General features: G+C 39.2%; 1 protein-coding gene across 1 annotated transcript in view; it reads left to right on the forward strand.

Moving 5' to 3' along the window:
* The first annotated feature begins 987 nt into the window (after positions 1-987).
* Positions 988-23,925, forward strand: part of Fam135b (family with sequence similarity 135 member B) — a 175,987-nt gene continuing 153,049 nt past the window's right edge. The window contains exon 1 of the mRNA XM_055626711.1: positions 988-1,064. Coding sequence (XP_055482686.1) covers positions 988-1,064 — 77 coding nt within the window. The remainder of the gene's footprint in view (positions 1,065-23,925) is intronic.

Here is a 23,925-nt window from a genome sequence, read left to right on the forward strand (position 1 = left end):
GAATGCAATGTCTTATTCTAGGTTGCAAGTAAGAATTCCTTTATCCCTTTTTGTTTCTCTGAAAAAAAAATTAAGATGAAATTTTTCTGTCACAAAATCATTGTTGTCAAAAGCCAGGTTGTTTATATAATATGGCATACAGCACTGTGAATATAGCAGGTGTTTTATCGATTTAATTTTTCCTTCTTTCAAATACCTCATATAGAGTTGATTTCATACCCTCAAAAGATTCAGTTTGCCTAGGGTCCTCTTTTTGATTTGTTTGCAATATCAGATTGTAATTCTATTTCTTTCCATGTGTCTTGTCCAACCTTCTTATCAGCTTTTGCATCAATCTGTCAAATTGGGTTAGCATCTGCCTGTCACAGCACCCATGTGTTCTGCTGCCATTTCAGTCACCTGCATCTTCAATATTGATGATAGAGTGACATTCTGTGATTATTAAGCATTATCATCAGTGCTGGCTAGCATTTATTGAAAATTTGCTAAATGCCAGTGTGTACAAAATGATCAGTGGGGCATGTTCACTTAATCCTGTCATAATTTGTTCAAACCAAATGCAGTTACTAGTCCACACCCACAGATGAACACAGCACAAAAAACAGGGGAATTAAATGACGTACCTAACATCTCCTGTCAGAAAGCTGATGAATTCCTGATAGTAACTGGGTATATGTGTCATCCTTGTAATAAACAGATGAAGGGACCATGGACCAGGACTTAGTTCCAGCTATCACAGATGCTAAGCACAAGATCTTAAGTAAGACACTGTGTATTTTTCTTTGTTTTTCTCCCCGCTATAAGAACCTTTGAATACACCATGAAGCATACACATGGTGCTTAATTTGTCATGTAGGACACATGTTTTTGCCTATCTAGGCATTGCTAAGTTTCTGGCTATTGAAATCAGGCTATATATGTTGGGCTGAAGTCATCTTAAGCAATTAACTTCTTTCTTTGTTTTTCAGGTAATGAACCAAAAAGATCATGTCTGAAGTACAAGGAACAGTTGAGTTTTCTGTAGAGCTACACAAATTTTATAATGTGGATCTCTTTCAGAGAGGGTGAGTATAATTCACAATGTGTGTGTGTGTGTGTGTGTGTGTGTGTGTGTGTGTGTGTGTGTGTGTGTGTGTATGCTGTGTTGTATTGTGGTCATGTGATAAGACATTTGGGATTAATGGAGAATTTTCAATGTTTTCCTGCTCAATGGAAAACTGAGACTATTAGTTCATCTGAGAGTAAATAATGCATTGACCCAGAGCTAATTTAGTTCATTTTTTGCATATTTTCCTCTACATTCCTTCCTCTCTGATGGCATTTTCATTGTATGTTGAAGGAAGTGGGGTTTGGTAAGTAAGATTTATACACATATTCTCTGCATCAGTTCCTGTGTCCTGGTTCCTGTCATGTCTGAGTTCCTGCCCTGGCTTCCTTTTATGATGAATCATGATGTGGATGAGTGAGATAAATAAACCCTTTCTTCTCCAATTTGCTTTTGGAAATGGTGTTTTATTGTATCAATAGTAGCCATTACTGAGATATTGCTGCTCTCTATTTTCATACAATCAGCATTTTCACTTTCATAAAACAAATGTGATATTTCTCTTTATGTGATTAATTTTAATCCAATATAATATCTTCCCAGCTCATCTATGTCTATGGCTGAAAACATGCATATTATATTCATGCACACAAACACAAATATGCACAGGTAACATATATTATGCTGTGTATATGTATGTAAATTATCTTTATTCATTCATTTCTTGATGGGCATCTAGATTAATTGGAAGCAATGAGTCTACCACTACCAGCAACATACTTAAGATTTTTCCCTTGTATATATACTCATAGTAGGTTTGCTAGATCATTCTGCCATTTTATTTCTAGGTTTTAAAAAGAAATCTCTATACAGCTTTCCATAATTGTAATATTTGTTAATACTGTCAGCATACATGAGAGTCCCCTTTGTGCAAGGTTTTGTCAACATTTATTTGCTATTTTAATAATAGTTTTTATTATTAAGGATAGATGAGATTTCCTTGCCATTGTAGTGATTATATACTTAGTAATATTAGGCTGGTTTATTTTTCAAATACTTGTTAGTCATTTGGGTATCTTCTTTTGAGACACATGTATTTTGGTCATTGTTCTAAACCTCTTGGTTCCCAGCCTTGACACTTACATAGCATGCTTTTAATGCCTCTGCTGGATAAAGAAAATTATAAGACCAGCATAGATCAGGGCAGAGAAATAAGTAGAAGCTGTTTTTAGGTGGAAGAACCTATGAACCTATGCACAGTTTCAACCAGTGAAGCAAGACTCCAGTTTTGGAAGCATAGATCTGAAATTAATGTATTTTGAGTACCATGATCCTGTTTTATTTACAATGATATGAGTACTATACTTACAACATTCCCACCCTATCTTTTCCTTCCTCTAATTTCTCTTGTATTCCCCAACTCATTCTTAAATTAGTGAACTTTAAACATATATACATATATGTATATATTAAAGAATATTATATACATTCCTATGTCCAATTATTATTGCTTACATGTGAATGTGTTTAGGGCTGACTACTTGGGATTGAATAATCAGAGGTTTCATCCCTGGGGAAAATTAACTTTCTCTCTCTCTCTCTCTCTCTCTCTCTCTCTCTCTCATTAGTTATTATTGCCTGCTGCTCTTTAAGAGTGTGGCCTTGTGATATTTCCCTCACCCATATTGGCATGTCATCTGATGTTGTCATTGTGCAGGTCTTGTTTAGGTGACCATATTGTCAAGATTTTGTGAATAAAACTTCCTTGTCATTTAGGGAAGACATTATCTTACAGCAGACATTGTTGTTCTCAGGCTCTTCCAATCTTTCTACCCCTTCTTCAAAAATGTTTCTTGACCCTTAGATGTAGGGACTCTATTGTAGATGTATTAAGTAGGGTTGGATACCTTATGATCAGTTATCTCTGTATTTTGATCAATAGTGGCTTTATGTAATGTTCTGTGTGTGTTGAAAAAGGAAACATTCTTTGATTATGGTGAAAGCTACATTGGGTATTATGCTTATTGGGTATTAGTAAGTATTTAGGATACAGCTAGAAGTTATAATGGTTTAAGAAAGTGGCAGGATTTTGGGGGAGGCCATCAATTCTCTGACCATACTGGGTTTACAATACCAGTTAGGTATCTCTTATTCAGTAGGCTTTAAGTTCAATAAGCTGTTGGTTACTCCCAAGATGTAAGTGTCACTATTGTACCCTGGGGGGGCATCTTGTCACATTAGTCATTGTTATGGTTCATAGGATTTGTAGCTGGGTAGGACCATTGATTGCTTATCTCCCCTATCAGCTTGCAAAGCTCCTTCAAATCACTTCTTTTTTAATTTTTATTTTTTTATATTAATTACAGTTTATTCACCTTGTATCCCATCTTTAGCCCCCTTTCTCATTCCCTCCCAATCTCATCCTCCCTCCATATCTTCCCATGCCCCTCTCTAAGTCCACTGATAGGGGAGGTCCTCCTCCCCTTCCATTTGACTCTAGCCTATCAGGCCTCATCAGGCATGGCTGCATTGTCCTCCTCTGTGGCCTGGCAAGGTTGCTCCCCCATCAGGGGGAGGTGATGAAAGAGCCAGCCACTGAGTTCATGTCAGAGACATGTTCCCCTTTCTAAGCAACCCACTTGGACACTGAGCTTATGTAGAATGGAAAGCTCACTTCTGTTTCTAATGCTTTCATTCATGCTCTACTATTCAAATTTCACATTTCTGAGAAAAGAAAGCATTTTTCTAATGTCATCTGGGCATTAGACACTTTTCTAATTATTGCCAATCTCTAGAAATAAGTAGCACCATGTGAACTTTTTACACAGGCATCTTTGGAGCTGGGTGTAAAAAAATCATAGCCATAACACAGCCAAATGGATTGGAGAACCTAGGACTCTTTCACTTACAATCCTGTAGGTTTTTTCTGTTAGTTAAGCTAGTTGTCTAAGTGGTCTACATTCATTCCAAAGTGTACAATATAGATGATATTATACTTTAAGTTTACAGTGATTGTAGCCAAGATGTATAAATAAAGCAAGCTAATGTAATAACTAAGATCTCGATTAACTCTGAAGCATTTTCTTTGTTCCTGTATCTAACAGTTCTGAGTCTTGTTCAGCAGTTCATAACATTGATAACAAGGAAGTCTCCACAGAACAGCCAGGCTCATAGCACAAGATACTGACAATTTACAGATGGACACAGCCATAAACTTCATTATAATTTTAACTAATTTAACTCTCACAGAATTCTATAAATTATGAGTGTAGGATGATACTGAGAGCTGAATCACCAGGAAAGACCTGAATGTTACTTATCCTATTCCTGGGCAAAAGTTGGTTGATGCATAGAGCAGAATTTAAAATGATAGTTCAATCAGATCCATTAATAAATAGGCTGAGTTGGGCTTATTTTAAATATGATTTGATATCTAGACCATTAGGTATGTTCACCACGCAGCTCATTCTAACTGTGAACTTGGCAGTCTTATATGAAATAGCCAACACTGACAAAGCCTGGTATTGACACATACCAGGTGAGAACAGATCTTTGTGAGGATGTAAAGGGGGTTGAAAAGTAAATATGAAAATCATTTCTTTAGTATGTCTGGAATGTTTCTTTTGTATTTGAATGCTTGGGAGGCACTGTGTAGCTATGCTCATCAACAGAGGGTAGCATAAAATGAGGCTAAATTAGAACCCAAACATGTAGGGCATTTACATCATTAGTAAGAAGAAAATAATATTAGTACGTAAAATATCTATTTTAAATGATGGATTATTGCAACCTGGTTTTGTACTTGAACATTCCTTTTCTACATTCTAGTTCATTATCTCCATATAATAATGCTTATATGAGATTTTATATATACATATATATACATATACATATATATATATACATATATATATACACACATATGCTTGGTTAAAGATATGCTTACTAGTGAACATGCAAATCATTAACATTAAGAGATGACCAATTTGGCCTTGAACTCACAGAGATGCGTCTGCCTCCCTGAGTGCTGGGATCAAAGGCATGTGCCACCATGCCTGGCTTACCCTCACCAGTCTTGATGAACCCCTTCTCCCTTTCAACATATTGACTTGCTAATTTTGTGTTTTCTTTTCTTAATGACATACTGTATTACTCGGAGTTCTCTAAAGAAACAGAATTTATGGAATATATCTATATCTATCATCTATCTCTTAGTTGTATGTATCTATAATATCCATATATAACTTATTAGAGTGACTTACAGCCTGTGTCCCAACTATTCCAACAATGGTTGTGTCTTGATGAAAAGTTCAAATCCAATAGTTGTTCAGTCCACCAGGCCAGACTTAACTGGTCTTAACTGGTCTTCAGTATATGATGGAATCTGAAGGAAGTAGACTCTAATACCAGGGAAGAAATGAACTATCCAGTTAGAGTGAGGGCATGCAGGCAAAAAGAAAGAGTTTCCTTCTTCCATGTCCTTCATATAGGCGGACACCAGAAGTGGCCCAGACTTAGAGTAGGTCTTTCCATCATAAACGATCCAATCAAGAAAACTCCCTTACAGGTGTCCCCAGAAGCTTGGGTTTTAGTTAACTCTAGATGCCATCAGGGTGACAACCAAGAATAGCCATACCAATAATGATTTTAATTAGGGCTGCTTGCATTAACCCAGGTGAGGCATATTCACCAGGAAACGAGCAATTAACCAGTGTCTACACTGCTAAGGAAAATGAATTCCCTTCTCCTGAACTGCCAATCCTCAATGAGACATAGGGCCTCATGAGACCCAGCACTGCATTGGTAACTAAGTGTTGATGCCTCCATTTTGTACAAGTTCTGTGCAGGTAACCATAACTACCATGATTTCATTTTATGTTTAGAAGGCAAACTTTTACAATATTTCTGCTTATTCTTTGTATCCCAAATTCTTTCTGCTCTTTCTTCCACAGTGTTTTCTAAGCCTGAGTGGTTTGATATAGATGTTTCATATAGAACTGATCACTCAATAGCCACACACTCTCAACTCTTTGACCTGTCATCAGCCTCTCTATTAACTAGCAACAAGAGTTTGAGCAGAAATCCCCTGGAGTTATGAGTTGTTCTTCTGGGAGCCAAACCTTATGAAAAGAAAATCTGAGTGTCATTTGTGGGATACATCCCTGTGAGTTGTCTTGGGAAAGGCAGAGGATCCCAAGCAATATAAGCTATTGCTGTACTCACTAAAACTTAAAAGAAAGCTTCCAGTTCTTAATGCCAGCATATTGTCCCCAGGAGTGTTAACATTTAGCCTCACTCTTCATATATGGGTGAGGTTGTGAGCTTATGATTCAAAATATGAGAGCGGACTTCATAGAAACTGTATCTATAGGCAGGTTCAGCAAAGTTTAAAGAAAATGAATTACACCTCTTAGGAAAAATGAGCTCTAGAATCTCCACAATGTTGGATAAACAATAAAACTCTGAAATAATGATCAGCACCCCTCTCATCCCCCAAATTCCTGCCTTCAGTGAGCTGCAGATGGGCTGGGCATAATGCCAACCAGAATTCTGCTTTTTCCATGAGAGTTCCTAATGGGCATGATCCCTGAGGCTCAATAGTTAAGGATGCTTTTAATGTGAATCCCAAAGGAGCCATGCTTCCAGTGAAACTTCATGGAAGATGAATGGCTTCAGTACAAGCCTGGTGGGGAAGATGAGGCCCTAGGGTACATTCAGAAAAAAAAAGTTAATGGCTTTTCACTGTCAGTAAGTAAAACAGCAAGTTTTCAAAATGTAGTTGATTAGGGGAATACAGGGATTGATGATTAAATGATTCAAAAATACTCCACATACGGTCACTAGAAGGGCCTGTCAGTCAGAGATCCATTACTTAACTCGCAAAATCAAGTTATAAAAGTTTTATCTTGGTTTTCATGTTTGGAAGATTCAGTCAAAGATGCATGAGCTCCAATGGTCTTGGACTTATGACAAAGTGGGACTTGACAAAGGAGTTTATAGTGGAACAAAATCAGCTATTTCCAGGTGAAAAATAAAAAGGGATAAAAATAGAGATTAGACAGACAGACAGACAGACAGATAGATAGATAGATAGATAGATAGATAGATATAAAATATAGAGGTATGAAAGGGGGATGAAGAGACAGAGGGACAGAAAGAAAAGAGAGAGGGATGGAGAGGGGGTAGACAGATGTGTTTAAGAACCTCACAAGGGTATGCTCCCAGTGACCTGAATATGATACAAAAGTTTCTATCCGTGTCTCAACCATATCTCAATGACAAATAGCCAAGCATTAACACATAGTTATTAAGTAGACATCGCTGATCCAAATCCTCCTCTGACCACCAAAGGTAAGGTAAGGTAAGGTAAGGTAAGGTAAGGTAAGGTAAGGTAAGGTAAGGTAAGGTAAGGTAAGGTAAGGTAAGGTAAGGTAAGGTAAGGTAAGGTGTGGTGTGTGTGTGTGTGTGTGTGTGTGTGAAAGAGAGAGAGAGAGAGAGAGAGAGAGAGAGAGAGAGAAAGAGAAAGAGAAAGAGAAAGAGAAAGAGAGAGTATTTACACTATCACTAAAGTACCAAAGTCTTTTGTCCCATTATTGCTAAGAAGTCTTATTCCAAAGCCTCCTTTGAGATTGAAGACAAACATGAAATTCAGGAGAAACTAATTTACAGTTGTGCAGCTTCAGACTGATGAGATACAGGTAAAGGGTAAGCAAGTAAACATTCTTATTTAAAAGTGGAAGAATAAGAAAATGAGCAACATAGGCTGTTGTGGTTCTTATTTTCGCATCATAATTAATTGGTAATGTCTATTGCTAAAGACACTACATGCTTTGGTTGTAGGACACAGACAACTAATCTTGAACTGACTAGGAAACGCTTTTCACTGCTTAGTTTTCACTGTGCTGGAAGATGCTATCCAGGTTGCTAGATAAGAAAGGCATCAATGGTCTTCTCTAGAGCTAGACTCTTCATGCTATATAATACTAACCAGCCTGGAAAATGACCCATGGTGCAATAGTGGCAAGACTGTATACAGGTAAGAAATAACTTTCCTGATTGGATTTCAGGTTATTCCACAGGAGAAGACTCATGCCTGGTGCTATAAAAACGATTAAAATCCATTGGCTAGAGGAGTCATAAGGTTACTGTTGTTTTAATAAATTGTCATGATGTCAAACTGCCTTCTAAATGTTTATATTTATATCCATCGAACTGTGCTGCTCTCAACTTTGATCAGAGAAGCTTCTTTTTGTATTGGTTAATATAGACACTCATTACTGTTGAAGGTGCAAAAATAAGTAACAACGAGTGTTCAGCTATGTATAAGACATCTATATCAACTCTCCTCTCTTAAGACTCCGGGGCCATTAAGGAAGAGAGGGGAGAGACAGTGTAAGATCTGGAAGATGGTGGAGAAAACTTTTAAATGAAAAAATATTACCTGAGAATTGTCCCTACTAACAGAGTAACTTGCACATGTGTGTTTGAGGATGGTTTTTCCAGTTCCAGAAGGCAGGATGTCTTCTGATGGTGTTTGCTTTGAGCAAACAGTCAACTTGCATTTATCCAAAGTCTGTATTGACCGAGTCAAATTCTCAAAGGGGAAGATGTCTTCACCATAGTCAACAAATATCACAAGGTGTCACACCCACATTCAGCATTAAGACTCATGCTAACAGAAATCAGACACAGTCTACTGGAAGACTTTGAATTTGGAAGGCAGGACTGGATTTGGAGCCATACTCTGTCTGCCACCCAGGAGCTTAGAAGATACTGGGTGTCTCTAATTATGCTAACAAAACAAGGCAGGAGGAGGACTTGCTGATAAGAACAAGTTTGTCAGAATTGAAAGACAGATAACAAAGGGTGGGTATGAACATGACTAGAGAACATTTTATAAATGTATGAATTGTCACAGGATAAAAACACAAAAAAGTCACATGGAGGGGACTGTAGAGATGGCTCAGTGGTTAATAACAATGGCTATTCTTTTAGGAGACTCAATTTTGATTTCTAGCACCCACATGGTGGCTCACAACTGTCTGTAATTCCAAATTCAGAGGATCCAATATTGCCCCCACTGGCCTCGTAGGCACCAGACTTAAATTTAAATGTAGTTGACAGACATTCATGTAGACAAGACATTACTACACACACACACACACACACACACCGAACAAACACAAAACATATGGAACCTATAAGATGAGAGGACAAGAGCCAAAGCAGAAGGGGGAAAATAGCTGGAAATGAAACACATGTGACATTGAAGCAGAAACAGGACCATCCTTAGGGAGGAAGGTCACACCAAGCAGGAACAAGGAAGTGGTTAAGGGAGGGCAGTGGAGGCTGGATAAAAACAAAGTATATTGACATTAGTGTATATGAAAATTCCATAATTAAACCTATCAATGTGTCCTAATTAAAAACAAAAATGAAAAAGGTGTAATATATTATAGAGTCAAAATCTTATAGTCTGTAATAGATAGCTTTCTCACAGTGACATGCTGAAAGTTACAGCAAAAGAAAAAAGCATGCTGTGAGTCAGCATGGTAGCCATTGTCTCTAAGATGTGGCTTATATGCTTTTTTCCACTCTGTGTGTGATACCATTTAGGATGTGACAAAACACAGGGTTACTGTGATCATGGCGCTTTCTGTTGAGAACCCTCTGTTTCTTTTGCATTTACACTCTATTTTTCAAGTCTTGCATAATTTTATCTTCAACTTCTTGGGCCTCAGAACATATTTGTTTCTCTGATGCCTAGTATCTGCCTTGATAATTCTACTGTAGGCAAGTTATAGCTCAAATAGATTCCTCAAAGTAAGTTTTTTAATAGCTGATAAGGGTTGGCATTTTTCTCTTGAAGCTAGTGTTTTAACCAGTGATATGTAAATGTTTCTTTTTCATGTTTTTATTCTTTGAAAATTTCCTATATGTATACAATGTATCTTGTTCATTTGGACCCTAGCTTTACTTCTTCTATATTACCTTTTCCCGTAGGACCTTGCTATGACATCATCTCCCTTCTAAAGTCATGTCCTCTTTATTATCTATCTATCTATGTATCTATCTATGTATCTATCTATCTATCTATCTATCTATCTATCTATCTATCTATCTATCTATCTATCTCTATTTATTTATTTATCTATTTATTTATTTATTTAAAGGTTGAATGTTTGTTTTTAACCCACCAATTAGTGCTGTCCACAATTACAGGAGTGTGGAGTTATCCACTAGGGCATGGAGAACCAAATACACAATCAAAGAATAAGTGGCCCTCCTACAGAAAACCATCACCTACAAACAGCTCCTCAGCTATCAGTAGGGAACCAGGATGTCCCTGCCCTCAATGCTGAAAATTTAGTAGACTTGATCTTTTTCAAAGACATTGTACAGATATTATAGCTGCTTTGAACTTGTGTGTGCAACAGCCAGTTCACACTCAGAATACAGCACTTCCCATAGTGTTTTAGCTCTTATATTTTTCCCTTCCCTCTTCCTAGATGTTCTCTGAGCATTGAGGAGAGGGAGATTTGGTACAGATGTCCCATCTGTTGAGTACTCATAGCTGCTTATTCTCAGAAGTTAGAAGAGCAGCGTATGTCTGCATTAACCACTACCCATTACAATATGAAGTGTGTCTGACCAAAGTAAGGAGAAAAACAAACCTATGGATTTAAATATAAATATTTATAAAGCAGTGTGACAACATGACCTTTTAGGAAAAATAGTACTAGTCAATTCTCCCTTGGGGATCCTGTATTCTGTAGCCATGAGTTTTGGCTCTGTTTACAGGACTAGTTATGAGAGTGGAGGATGACTTAATTCCATAAACTGTTTAGGTGGGCTGACATTACTGTATTTAGACATGTTTTCATAACCTATTATCATTGCTATATTCCCACCACTTAGCTCATTCATAAGATATCTTTTGAAGTTTTAGACTCAGACACTCATTGATATATTTATTATGACATGTGTGGAAACATTACAATGAAAAGATTGTGCCCTTGACTTCAAGGTGTTTAGGACCTAAAGAAAGAGACAAGTACATATATGATATGTGATAAGTTTTAACCAAAACAGACAGGTAGGGTACAAAGAACAGATGCAGAAAGGTTAATCCAGTCTGTAGGCAGAGTGAGAGAAGCCATAACGAAGTAAAATTGTATCAAAAATTTAAATAATTTTAAAAAATATTTATTTTTATTAATTACAATGTATTCACTGTGTATCCCAGCTATAGTCCCCTCCTTCTTCCTTTCCATTTCCAATCCCACCCTCCTCTCTTCTCCCATGCCTCTCCCTCAGTCCACGATAGGGGAGGTTCTCCTCCCCTTTCCTCTGACTCTAGCCTATCAGGTCTTATTAGGACTGGCTGCATTGTCTTCCTCTGTGGCCTGGTAAGGCTGCTTAAGGATGGTGGGGTTAGTATCTCTGAAGGTCTAACAAAACAAGAGCACAGTGTCTTTCAACTCAGGATGATGAGCTAGCCCAAGACTAATGATGACAATTTATAAGGAAGGAAAATAAGAAATGAGTTTTATAAAGGAAAGGACTCTCCTCCTTCTCTTCCACCCCTCCTCCACTTCCTATTTCCTCCACTCCTTCCTCTCCTCTGTTCCTGGCCTTCCTTGCCAGGTGCTTTGCTGAACCACTTCCTCCTCTTCCTCCTCCTTCTTCTAACTAAGGCTATAGGGTACTGATAATGTTAGAGGTGTTATGGGTAGCTTGTTATCTTGTGGATAATTGTGAAATTTTAAAGAATGAGGCTCTGATTTTGCTATCTTTACGTATCCCAGTACCCAATAATGCAAGGTGCACACAGAAAGTGAAGTAGCAGCCTACCCTTGATGAGTTTAAACTTCATGTTGCTGGTTTGTTTGCTTTTTCTCCATCATTTACGGACGCAGTCTTGTGGGTCTTCAGTAAATGGTGCTAGTACAGAGAAGACATCCTAATTGCTCTCATATTGTTTATATTGGCACCTAAAGTGTGGCTCCTGGGCTGCAGTGCCACCATCCCCTGACTACATCTTTAACACTGAAATTCATAACTGCTGTCTTACTGAGTCTGACTCACAGGAAACCACAGTCTAGCTTGTTCTCTAAAGTCTTTCAATTTGAAATGGGCAGGGGGTTACTGTTAAAATCCTATTTATGAAAATTTTAAGCTTGGGCATTCACTAGACTTGCCTGGAACGCTTAAACTGCTCCCTCCGCAGGCCAACTAAGCTCAACATTGCCACAGTAGCATTGAGCAGTTCGCAGTTTTTAAAGGTTCCCAGGTAAATCCTCTGTTTCAGATGGTTGATTAGATTTCCATGAAGAGTCTACTTGCCTTTCTTGCTCTCATCTCTGAAATGAAGATTGTGATGTTTCATCCCCCAATGCGTTTGTATATCTTTCTGCTGTAGTAACTGCAGAGTCTCCTCAGCTTGGTTTCAGGATGGTGCTGGGCACAAGAAGGCAGTAGGGAAAGTCTCATTTTATAGCGAGCAACAATGTTCTCCTAAGGAAATATATATATATATATATATATAATAAAGGAATGATTAATTAAAGACCCATACTTTACATGTTTTTCAATCAACCATCTAAGTATATTTCTAGCCCATTTGTACCTGTAAGTGAGCAAAAACATTCACTATTTTTATTTTAATGTTTCAGGATACTTGATTTCAAAACAGATTACAACAGTTAAGTTTTTTGACATTCTGTTGTATGAACTACAAATGCTTGCTCAGCATCTCAGGGGTACACTTAAATATCTTGTTTGAAAGGTCAAGAAAAATTCATATAAAACAAATATTCAAAGTTTCCATGGAAACACAGATAAGTATGGTCACTATCCTCTGGCCTTTCACATTGCCACATTTGTGTCAACTTTACTATAACAAAGACATTTTTAAAACCAGTAGTAATTAAGTTAGAAGCTCTTATACCCCAGCCTACTGAATGCAAGATAAACTTGCAGGTAAGAGAAACAAAAATAAATACAAACCCTCATTTCTACTATTGGCAGTTAAGATTGTTTTATTTGTTTGTTGATTGGTTTTTGTTTATTTGGTTTGGTTTGGTTTTTCAAGATGGGGTTTCTTTGTGTATCATTGGCTGCCCTGGACTAGCTTTGTAGATGAGGCTGGCTTTGAACTCACAGAGATTTGCCTGCCTTTGTCTCCCTTTGTGCTGGGATTACAGGTGTGGGCCACTGCACCCTGCTAACATTTGTTATTTAAAAGAAATTCAGCTTTCATCCATGGTGGTCTGATAAAATGCAGGAGGTTATTGTAGGCCCTCTGCGAAGACAGAACTGATAGGAAGCACAGGGCTAATGTGGGAAATCCCTAGTAAAGGGAATGGGAAGCTCTCAATGACATGGACTCTCTTGCCAGCTTTTTGATTACTTCCTCCTGAAGGGACTGCATTGACAGGCCACAGGGAAGGGGACACACTCAGCTCTGATGAGTGACTTGATGAGCTGGGGTGGATGGGAAAGGAGGCTCCCCATTTCTGAGGAACAGGAGGGGGGTAGGGAGAAGGAAGGAGGGTGAGACTGAGTGGTAAAAAGAAATTGGGCTGTGACCAGGATGTAAAGTGAATAAATAAATAATTCAATTAATTAATTAATTAAAAAAAGAAATTAAAACTTTACTTCTAAGTTAAATAAAACTTAACCTATCTCTTAAAAGGTTTTAAGCCAAATTTTTTTTTTCCGAGTGATGTTTTTCATCTTTTGATATTCAGATTCATCCCTTGTCTTCCTCAGCTCTTTCTCCTTCATCTCATTTTGAAGATGTCTCTTCAGAGGATTTAGATGAATAACTTCCCACAAAGGATATATAATCAGTCTTGTCAGATCTGGTGTAGAGGTTCAATTGCTCACAGCCCTGTCAGGATGGAAATCCCCTTTGAACAAATAGACCTGCCTCTTCTCTGCTGAACTGCAATTCTGAGTTTATAGGTCTACTGATCCCTGGAAGAAAATGCCATCTTGTGTTTCTGCCCGATGTTTCCCATCACTGCCTAATGCCCAACGACAGCCAGTTCCCCTGTGAAATTAGCTAACTGGCCCTGATGTGCCTTAATAGACTTTGAAATACAATTATCTTTGCTTGCCAGAGATCAACTAATTGATTTGTCTGGTTCTGTCAGAAACAATCTTATTTTAACTTCCTTTATTAATTTTATTGAGATTCTTTTCATTCTGCCCCACATTTTTGAGAGGGTGTGAGGATTATATAGGTTTGAGAAAACCATCGAATAACCATTATTTTTGGGGAAAAATTAAGGGTAGGAGAATCATGGAGGCAAACGAGAGGTAAGTTCCCAGGCCTTCAGAGAGTCAGGCACTGCAGAAGGTGAGGGGTCCTTGCTCAGGTTTAGACACTGCAGATGTGATGGATTTGATTCTTCATTCCAGTCAGCTCTGTGATTTTCATTTTAAGAAAGACAATACATTTCCACAATTTTTAAACCTACTTGATTTAGTGTATATATTATTCAAACATAAAGAGTATAGGTAGGCAACTTTCATGGTCTCTGATTTTTTTTTTTTGCTAAAATCACGTAATTATTATTTTAATAAAGTTTGATCACCCTCCATGAAATGTCATTATTATCCCTGTGAGGACTGACCTGATTGCAGTCACTTGACTGCTTATGCACATGGGCTTTGTGGATTATTTTTACAGCAAATCCACATGGATAATAATGTCCCAGGCCTGTTTTTTTTTTTTTTAACTCATTTCTCTTTTAATCTGTGACTTTGTGAGCCTGCTGCTTTGAGCCTTTTATCCTCTTAACCCCTGGTGAGGACACAGTCAGCAGGTGTGTAAAGCAAAGACCTTTCCAGGGGACAAGTGTTGAGCTGCAGGGGTGGAGAAAGCTGCTGGTGAGCTCAGAGCCACCCAGAGGGTCCAATTAACCCCTGGCAGAATCAAAGCAAAGCAGAATGCCTCTGGGACCTTCCCAGTTTCTTTTTTAAAAAAAAGGCACTCACTGAGTCTCATCCACTTTTCTGTCTTTTAAATCTTGTTTGTATGTATTAATTGTGTATTATGTATGGCATATCTGGGTACCTGCATGTGTAAGAGCACACATGTAGAGAACAGGGGATAATTTGTTCAGTTGAGTCTCTTTTTCTGCATTGTTGGGCAAGGTCTCTATTTGTTTCTACCATTCTGTGTACTCCAGATTAGTCCTCCCATAAGTTTTCTGATGATTCTTTTGCCTCTGCTCCCACTTCCGGTTCCTGATTACAGATGCACACCGCAGGATCCAGCCTTTTACATGGGCCAAATTTAGGTTATTAGGTCATCAGGCTTGTGTGGCAAGTACATTTACCTGTTGGGCCATCTTGCCAGCCCTCAACTAGTTTTCTTAAGTAGAAGTAAAGGTGTATGGCCCTGAAGACAGTGAAGCACAAAAGAGGATGTTTGAGAACGGGAGCTTTGGCTGTAATTCTTCTGTTCTCTACTAGGTGGGACCTGAGTTCAAGCTGCTAACTTCGCTGATTTGATTTCATCCTGGTCCATCTTTATTACATGCTAATGAAAACTTATAAAGCACATGCTAAAACTGAGGTCAGGTTTTACAGAACTACCCAAGAGAGCCTTACCTACCATTGTTTCCAATTTAATTCTGAACTAAGCATCTTCATTGTGGGAATGTCAAGGATGGAAACCCTATTGGCTTGCTCAGGCTCTGAGTCTGGTTTTGTTCCAGCATCTAAAGTAGATGCTTCAAGCCCACAACTAGCAAAACCTCAGAAAAAGACATTCTTCTCAGTGGAAAGCCCAACAACTTGATGTGGATTCTCTTTTGTGGAAGACATCAACAGTATCTTTTTTTTAATTAAATTATTATTTTTAATATTAATTACAGTTTTTTCACTTTGTATCTCAGTTGTAGCCCCCTCCTTCATTCCCTCCCAATCCCACCCTTCCTCCCTCATCTCCTCCCATGCCCCTGTTCAAGCAGATGTTGAGACTCATAACCAAACTTTGGGCAGAGTGCAGGAAATCTTTTGAAAGAAGGGGGAGATAAAGACCTAGAGAGGACAGGAGCCCCACAAGGAGAGCAACAGAACCAAAAAATCTTGGCACAGGGGTCTTTTCTGAGACTGATATTTCAACAAAGGACCATTTGTCGATATAACCTAGATAACCTAGGAACCCCTGCTCAGATGTAGCCCATGGCAGCTCAATATCCAGGTGGGTTCCCGAGTAAGAGGAACAGGGGCTGTCTCTGACATGAACTCAGTGGCTAGCTCTTTGATCACCTCTTCCTGAGGGGGAGCAGCCATGTCAGGCCACAGAGAAGGACAATGCAGCCAGTCCTGATGAGACCTGATAAGCTAGGGTCAGATGGAAGGGGAGGAAGACTTCCATATAAGTGGACATTATCTGTTTTTTAATAGTCTGTGTCCTAGTGATTCTGGCCATAATAAAGAGAAAGAGGCAGTTGCAAATGCATGTTGTTCACAAGGTCCTATGGGGGAAGAGAGGTAAGAAAGACAGATCAGAAATGGAAATCCAAGGACAAAATGTTGATGGCAGACAGCCACCCAGGAGCTATCAGGACATGTTACTCAAATGAGGGAACTCACTAGAGAGGTAAGAATGGTGGGGGACCTCAATCCTTGAGAATACATTGTGAAAAGTTCTAGATGTGGAAAAGGCCAGGGATCTCATGTAGAAAGAATGGCATAGAAATGATGTTCTTGATAGTGCAAGGGAGAGGACTGCTCAAGCTGCAGGGGCATTGAGTGTGAGGGGCGTAAGTGTCCTGCTCTCACCTACAAGTGCATCTCATAGATAAGGAGGGCTATAGAACACTGCAGGATTGCTGCTCAGTCCTGTGAGTTACATACTGTCACTCTGAAGGCAAAAATAATGACAGCTGGTGTGGAGATGTGTTGGAGGAGGTAGGGCCAGCTCAGAGGGAAGAGCTGAAGAAGCCTAAGATAGTAGAACCAGAGAACTAGTGTTTTCCATTGTGGTAAGGAGGAAGAGAAAAGTCAGAACAGCTCTCCCCTGGGTGAACTATGTGATAAAATTGAGGAGAAGGACAAGGTGACAGCAGTAGCAGGTGTGAGTCCACACATCTTCTGGCCAAATGATATTTGGGTGCACATGCTGGAATCTGGATTGATATGTCTCAGTTTGTGGGCATTGCCAAGCCTAATCAAAATCATGCAGTGACTATGGTTCTAGTAAAGGCTTTGAGAGTTCAGACCATCTTTCTGAATCTTCATCGCACCCACTCCTGTTATGCAGTCAACAGGAGTTATTGCCTGTTATTGCCCTATGAATTAGGCATTGTGATTTTTTTATCTAAGGGCTACAGTCACCCATTGTGTTATGAACTAAAGTAGAGCTTAGGGCAATAGTGTTTTTACCTCATGTGTCACTTCAGTGATGCTAAAAGGAGAAGAAATTCAGAGGCTCAAAGGAGCTTGTACCTCACCTTTTGTCTGTACTGCCGGGTGGATGAAATGGAAAGTTTTGTATGGTTTGGGAGGATCCTCCAAGGTCCATATGTTAAAGGCATTGTGCTGGCTAGATTTTGTTGTGAACGTGATAGTCAATGCCCTTCCATTGAAAGCATCTCAATTGCTGAATTGCTTCCTCATATTGGTCTGTGTGTATGTATGTAGGACTTATTTTTAAAATTGATAATTGATATAGAAAGTCCCATCCCACTGTAGTCAGTACTATAACCCATAGGTACTTAGACATGAGCTAAGAAATGAAGTTGAAGATGACCCAGGGAGCAAGCCTGTGAGCAGCATTCCTGCATGGTGGCTTGTGCTGCAAGCTCCTGCCCTAGTTCCTGACCTGGCCTCCTCCTTTCGATAATGGACTGCAACCTGTAAGCCAAATAAAACTTTTCCTCTTGAAGCAACTGTTGGCCACAGTGTGTATTATGGCAACAGATAATGAATTAGAATAGGGGTCAAGCCCAGCTGATACTACTGATACCTCTGAACTCTGAGGGGTAGATTCTTAGATATTTGGGATGTGCTCACAAAGAGGATTTGGAGACTAAGGCATAAAGTGGCCTTTCTCCTTTACTCCTTGGATTTGGAGGTCAGCAACTTGCTGTCCTCAGTGATTCCCACCACTACCATGTAGAATCCAGGCAATGGAGTCAGGGGAACTCAGAAGGGAGCCTCCAGAACTGTGATCCAAATATCTCTTTGCTCTTATAAGTGTATTATCTCAATTATTTTATGAGAGTGACAGCCGGCTGGACTTCGCAGTGTGGTTTAAGTAGGAGATGGTGTGGTCATACCTGGCCTAGCATATAGTTTGTATGGAGAATGGAGAGGGCCTTTGACAGGTGGATTCAGTGTCTGCCTAGAGCATAGCAGGCCCTCTTATGTTTAAATTTCTTTGTTGGGTGTGGGTTACTTATGTCAGCTGGATGGGAATGATGATGAAGACATCCACTGAACAGTGTGACTAAGAGAGGCCTCTTAAGAAATTCAGTTCCTACCAGTGAATGATTTCTGAAAAGCCAGGTACATTATTTTCAGGAAGCTTACTCAGTTCTGATTTCTCTCTCTCTATGACTTGGTGAGCAGTGCAACCCTAGAAAACAGTCCTGAAATGAAAACTGTATGCTTAGCTTATAGTTGAAAAAGCTTCTGGCACTCTCTTAATTCAGAGCAGTAAGGTTAAAGCAAGCAAGCAAACAACAACAAAACAAACACAACCTAAAACAGATTGAGTAATAACATAATGAAGAGGAGGCAGATTTAACAATAACCAAGTAGCATTACTTTTCTGTTCCTCCCACCCTAATTGACACAAACCTTTAGATTTGGGACTTAAATGTTTGGAGACTACAGCATTGGGATGGAGGGCGGGGGGCGAGGAAGGAGCATTCCAGAGGTTTGATGGAACTTGAGTCATAGATGCCTAGTCTTATTTACTGAGCACAGGGAAACATCTTGCTGATTTAAGGCTTCATTGCTCTTGACACTTAAAGCAATGGAATACTATCTATTATTATGAGATTACCAATGGAAAAATATTTCACCCTTTAGTCAATCAAATTAGCAACGCTTCTTTACCAACATCTACAGCTAGGCTCAGTTACTCCCATGGGGCTAAAGGCCATCTATGCACCACTGACAACCCAGGTTTTATAATTAATTGAGCTTTCAAGTAGAAGAATCCTCCCATGACCTCAGATTTACTGGTTCCTAATTGTGTCTTTTTTTTTTTTCCACAAACATGCCAAATTCAATGGAATTGAATTGTTCCCCAAATGCAAGTTACACTTTTCTCTCTTGGACATTTTCCTGTAGTGGTATATCTTTGCCCTGGTATCTGCTCTCTGCTCTCTCTCTCTCTCATATCTCCCTCCCTCTCTCTTTCTCTCCCCCATCTCTGAGTGTGTGTGTTCTCATTAACTCATTGAAGGACCACATCATGAAGAGTTGCTACCATCTTCATATTGCCAGCTCTCCCATCAGCACGATCTGTTTATCAAGCTACACTGTGTTAGGGTTGATTAGAGGGCTGGGGTGGTGGGCATTATGTTTTTTCTCCTGTCCAGGTGCCTTCATTTGAATACTAAGGATGAGAATGTTGACAGAGGTGAGTCAGTACTTTGTGTAACAAATTCTAGTTTGTAGCTTTGAAATGCAAACCACAACATAACAAGTGAAAGACAGAAAGGCTTGATCAGTGGTTGGGACTTAGGCTATGGTGTCACACTTTGTGGTATTTTGTTAGAGCAATATAAATGGCAGCTCATCCATCAATCATATACCCACCCACCCTGCCTCTCATCATGCATTTCTAAACAGCTCTGCCAAATGATGTGGTATTGCAAAGTAAAGAGGGAAGGAAGAAAAAAAAAAGAAGCAGACTGAATTGATCCTCTGCTGTTTGTGACATTTTATCTACATTATTTCATCATATGTTATCTTTCCATTTTACATATGAACAAACAGCATTCAACATGGAGAAAGGCAATGTACTGGAAATGAAGTTATTCAGTCTATTCTATAGAAGTCTCAGGGCTCCCCTCCATGTCAATCTCTCTTGAGAGGTATGCCATTTTTTTTTCCTAAGGCTCATCCATATACACCTCCAAAACTGCTTAGGCAGTTCCAAGTGAGGAAGTATGGATATGCTCCCCTTTTCTTCTGTGGCAGCTATTTTACAGGCCTGTAAGTCCAGATAAAGTTTCGGAGTGTCCACCTGACCATTCTATGCTTGGAGCCAAGGGACTGACACAAGCTACTTCTTTTCTCTAGTCAGAGCTCTGCAAGTCTTCAAAATATCAAGTTCAGGCTCCCAGGAAGTATGTTGTTAACTCTGAAAATTAAATCTAGAATCTCGAGCCATGGCTGTGCCTTACAATCACTGTTAATTATGAAACACAGCTGTTAGTGCTCTTATCAGCAATGGCCTTCTGGAAAAGAAAGGCAGGTGGGTTTTAATTCCTACCGTCAGGGAATGCACGTTAATGGGATTGTCTTCAGTGTCCAGGATCACTCCCAGCAAGTATGAGTGTCCTCAGTCTGGAGAAAATGGGATTCTGATGGGTGACATCCCCATTCTGTGGGAAAATGGTAGTGACAGAGTAGGTCAAAATCTTCCATCCATGTTTTAAAGTTCATTTTTTTTTAAATCAGGTTGACTTTTTGTAGAAAAGCTTGGTCTGTTACAGGAGTCAGGGCATTGATATTATTTGACAGAACGTCATGGAGTAATACTCCTAGGCCATAGTGACATCATTGGATATATTAAAACCATGAGTTATAGCACAAAAAAATAGTAGCAATAGCACTGGGCAAAGTCTATTGAGTACTGTACAGCATGCCTGATTTTTGTCTAAGATATCCTATCCATTAAATGGTGCCTTCTACAGTAACAGATCTTCTTACAACTTCAATTAACACAGTCAAAACAATCCCTCACAGATAAGCCTACAGGTCACCCCAAGGTAGTCAGTCCCTTACTGAGAAACTCCTAGGTGATTCTAGGTTGTATCAAGCTGACAAAGCTAGCCCTCTCATAAAGAGAATGATCCAGTTACAGAATCATGTACCACTGTTCTCAAAGGAGGTGGTGGTGGTCTTTATTCTAAGTGATGGACTGTGTGTTCTATTGTCTTCCCTCTAGGGAACATCTGTGCCACCAATCTTGGCAAAGAAGTCCATGGCTCCTTAGACCTGTTCTGAAAGGTCCTGTCCCAGGATGAGTGGCCAGCTCTTCATAGAACATGAGTTCAGGGGGAAGAAAATCCATTAAAGCCAATGTATGTTTTCCTCAGGAGACTCTTATGCTTGAAGTATCTGATAAGACACGAAAGGCAGCTGACCATGGAAAATGACAGCAGGCTCCTAAGTTAAACCGAGGACCCAGAAAAGGCTTGTTTGAGCATGTAGCATCGAAGAAAAGTCCTGAAGATTAATTAAAAGGTGGTCAAGTGTAGGTGAGAGGACAAAGGCTGAAGTAGGAAATACAGATGCGAGGCTCTGTGACAGGAATAACTTATTTCAAAGAAGGAAGTAAGACTAGTGTCACTGCTGGGAACGAAGGCTGCTGCCTGGTGGGGAACAGACAGGCTCTATGCTGCTCGCTCGCAAGATCTTGGACCACTTTTTATTCATCAGGCTGCCATGGAAAAATCACTTTTGAAGTCATTCCTTTTATTTTACCCTTTGTCTTAATTATTTCTATGTCTATGCAATGTTTTTCTTTTTTTAATGTCTAAACCCACTCATCAAGTTCTTTATTTTTTTAATTCTTTCTAATGTAATTGGTGAATTCTGAAGTTTTTTTTTTTTTTTTAAGACATACGTGAACCACGTACACATGATATCAATGTAGTGACTAGCATACCTAGTTCCCTTGATGCCCTAGATTGAAGTAGAGCCCTTGGATTTCTTGATTATTTGCAGCCCTTTCTTTAAGTATAACTGACCTAATTGTCTGCCTTGCTGTGGTAAAAGTTGAGTTTTTCCTTTTCAGAGTGTAGGGTCTTCTGCCCTTCCAACACTCACAGACATTCTGATCCTGGAGCTTTCCAATTCTGTGAGTACTGTTTGAATATCCACATTCCATGGGGACTGACTTGTGAGGCTATGCTTCCAGCCCAACTCTGCTCTGAAAAGAGGCCGCCTGCAAGCTCGTGCACCAGTTTAGTATCAATATTCACCTCAGTTATCTTGTCTCTGCAATTCACTTTTATTCTTTCTGGTATCCTGAAGGCATAGAAGAAGTGTTAAGTGTTGACATTTCTGACTAACGTTTTGTTGATACACCATCTGTCTTTGGGGTTGAGAGAGGAGATTAGTGGAGAGGGGGAAAAGAGAATAATCCCTTCAAGGGGGCAGTCTAAACGTTGATTGTAAGGACTGGACCTCTTGTTTCTCAAATTTGAAGATACACTTTATCAGATGGGAATGTGTATCCCCAGCCAGCTACTGTGTGCATGATTAATTAGGCATGAAGCATTTGATTTACGGGAAGAAGATAGTAAAAGATGTTGAAAAGACTCTAGACTTTAAGTCACAGAAGTTACCATGTATATGCTGACACTTTTTTTTTTATCCTCATTATATGAATTGTGAGGTAAAGCAGCAAGGGTACCTTCTTGGCTCACTGAGTGCTAAGAAATACTCTAGAGGGGGCAATTTATTCTCACCACAAAGTTCTATTTGTGCACCATGACACAATGCTACAAGTTGGGGCACTCCCAAAACAAGTAGAGCTAGGCTTTACAAATCAAGGAACAGATACCTCTTCACAACCCTACATTCTAGGACATATTTAGTATTGTACTTGAAGCACTTGAAAATAAGACATTCTGTTGAACAGAAAAATGTATGTTCATTTAAATGTGCAGAACCAGAAAATGAATTGTTCAAAGCATTACTAGCCCTTTAGAAAATGTGTGGTTGTCCACCGCATGAGTGGAATTTATACACATCAATATAAGCATGTAAGGCATAATTACATTAAATTATTAAATATATAGCCTTTTATTATAATTCTTTACTAGTTTATGAAGTAATAGATATTTGTTAAGGAGTTTTACAGGCACTTGTGGTAAGACAAAGTATGAATGACATGCAAACACAAATGTACTATCAGAACAAGAGTCTCTAGACCCTCTCTGTTATGATGGGTCAAGAAGAGAGAAATGGATATTAGAATCAGGTGAACAGTCAAACTCTGACCACTGGGATTGGCTTATAGCTGAGTCATCTACTTAGTCTACAAACAAAGATGAGGAATCTTCCACTATCGATCAATAAGGCAAGTTCTCCCAAATGTACAACACATTCTGGCTCAGGATATCATAGCAAGAAGATATTAACTCTTATTATTGTATTAATCTTTTTCTAATCTATGCTCTGAGGAGTTAGCTAGGTGTCAGGTGTTGTGTTGAACTTTAGAACAGAAACAGGATGGAGCAATACTAGTTCATATTCTAGAATGCAGGGGGAAGGATGTGAACAGAGGTGAGCACCGAGCATTTAGATAGCAGAGATCAGACTATATTCATTTGAAAGCCAGGAAGGGAAAGCTGTCTCAAGAGGTCAAGACAGCCTTTGAGGTGAGTGGCAGGTACAGAGGTGGAAATGCAGGACAAGATGCTTTAGAGAAAAGCCACGCTACAGAACAGGGGCAGAGCACACAGTTACCAGGTAGGGTGTAGGTTTTCATGCCAATGTCAAAAGAAAAACTGGGCCTACATGAGAGAGAGAGAGAGAGAGAGAGAGGAGAGAGAGAGCTGAGAAAAGCATATTCCTCATGCAAGAACTCCGTGAAATTATCTTTGTTCCAGGAACTGGTTATAAGGAAAATCCCTAAAAAGCATAGATATCTGTAGTTGTTTCTT

This window comes from Psammomys obesus, unplaced genomic scaffold (assembly GCF_907164565.1).
Source record: "Psammomys obesus unplaced genomic scaffold, mPsaObe1.curated_primary_1811, whole genome shotgun sequence".
NCBI classification, from domain to species: Eukaryota; Metazoa; Chordata; class Mammalia; order Rodentia; family Muridae; genus Psammomys; species Psammomys obesus.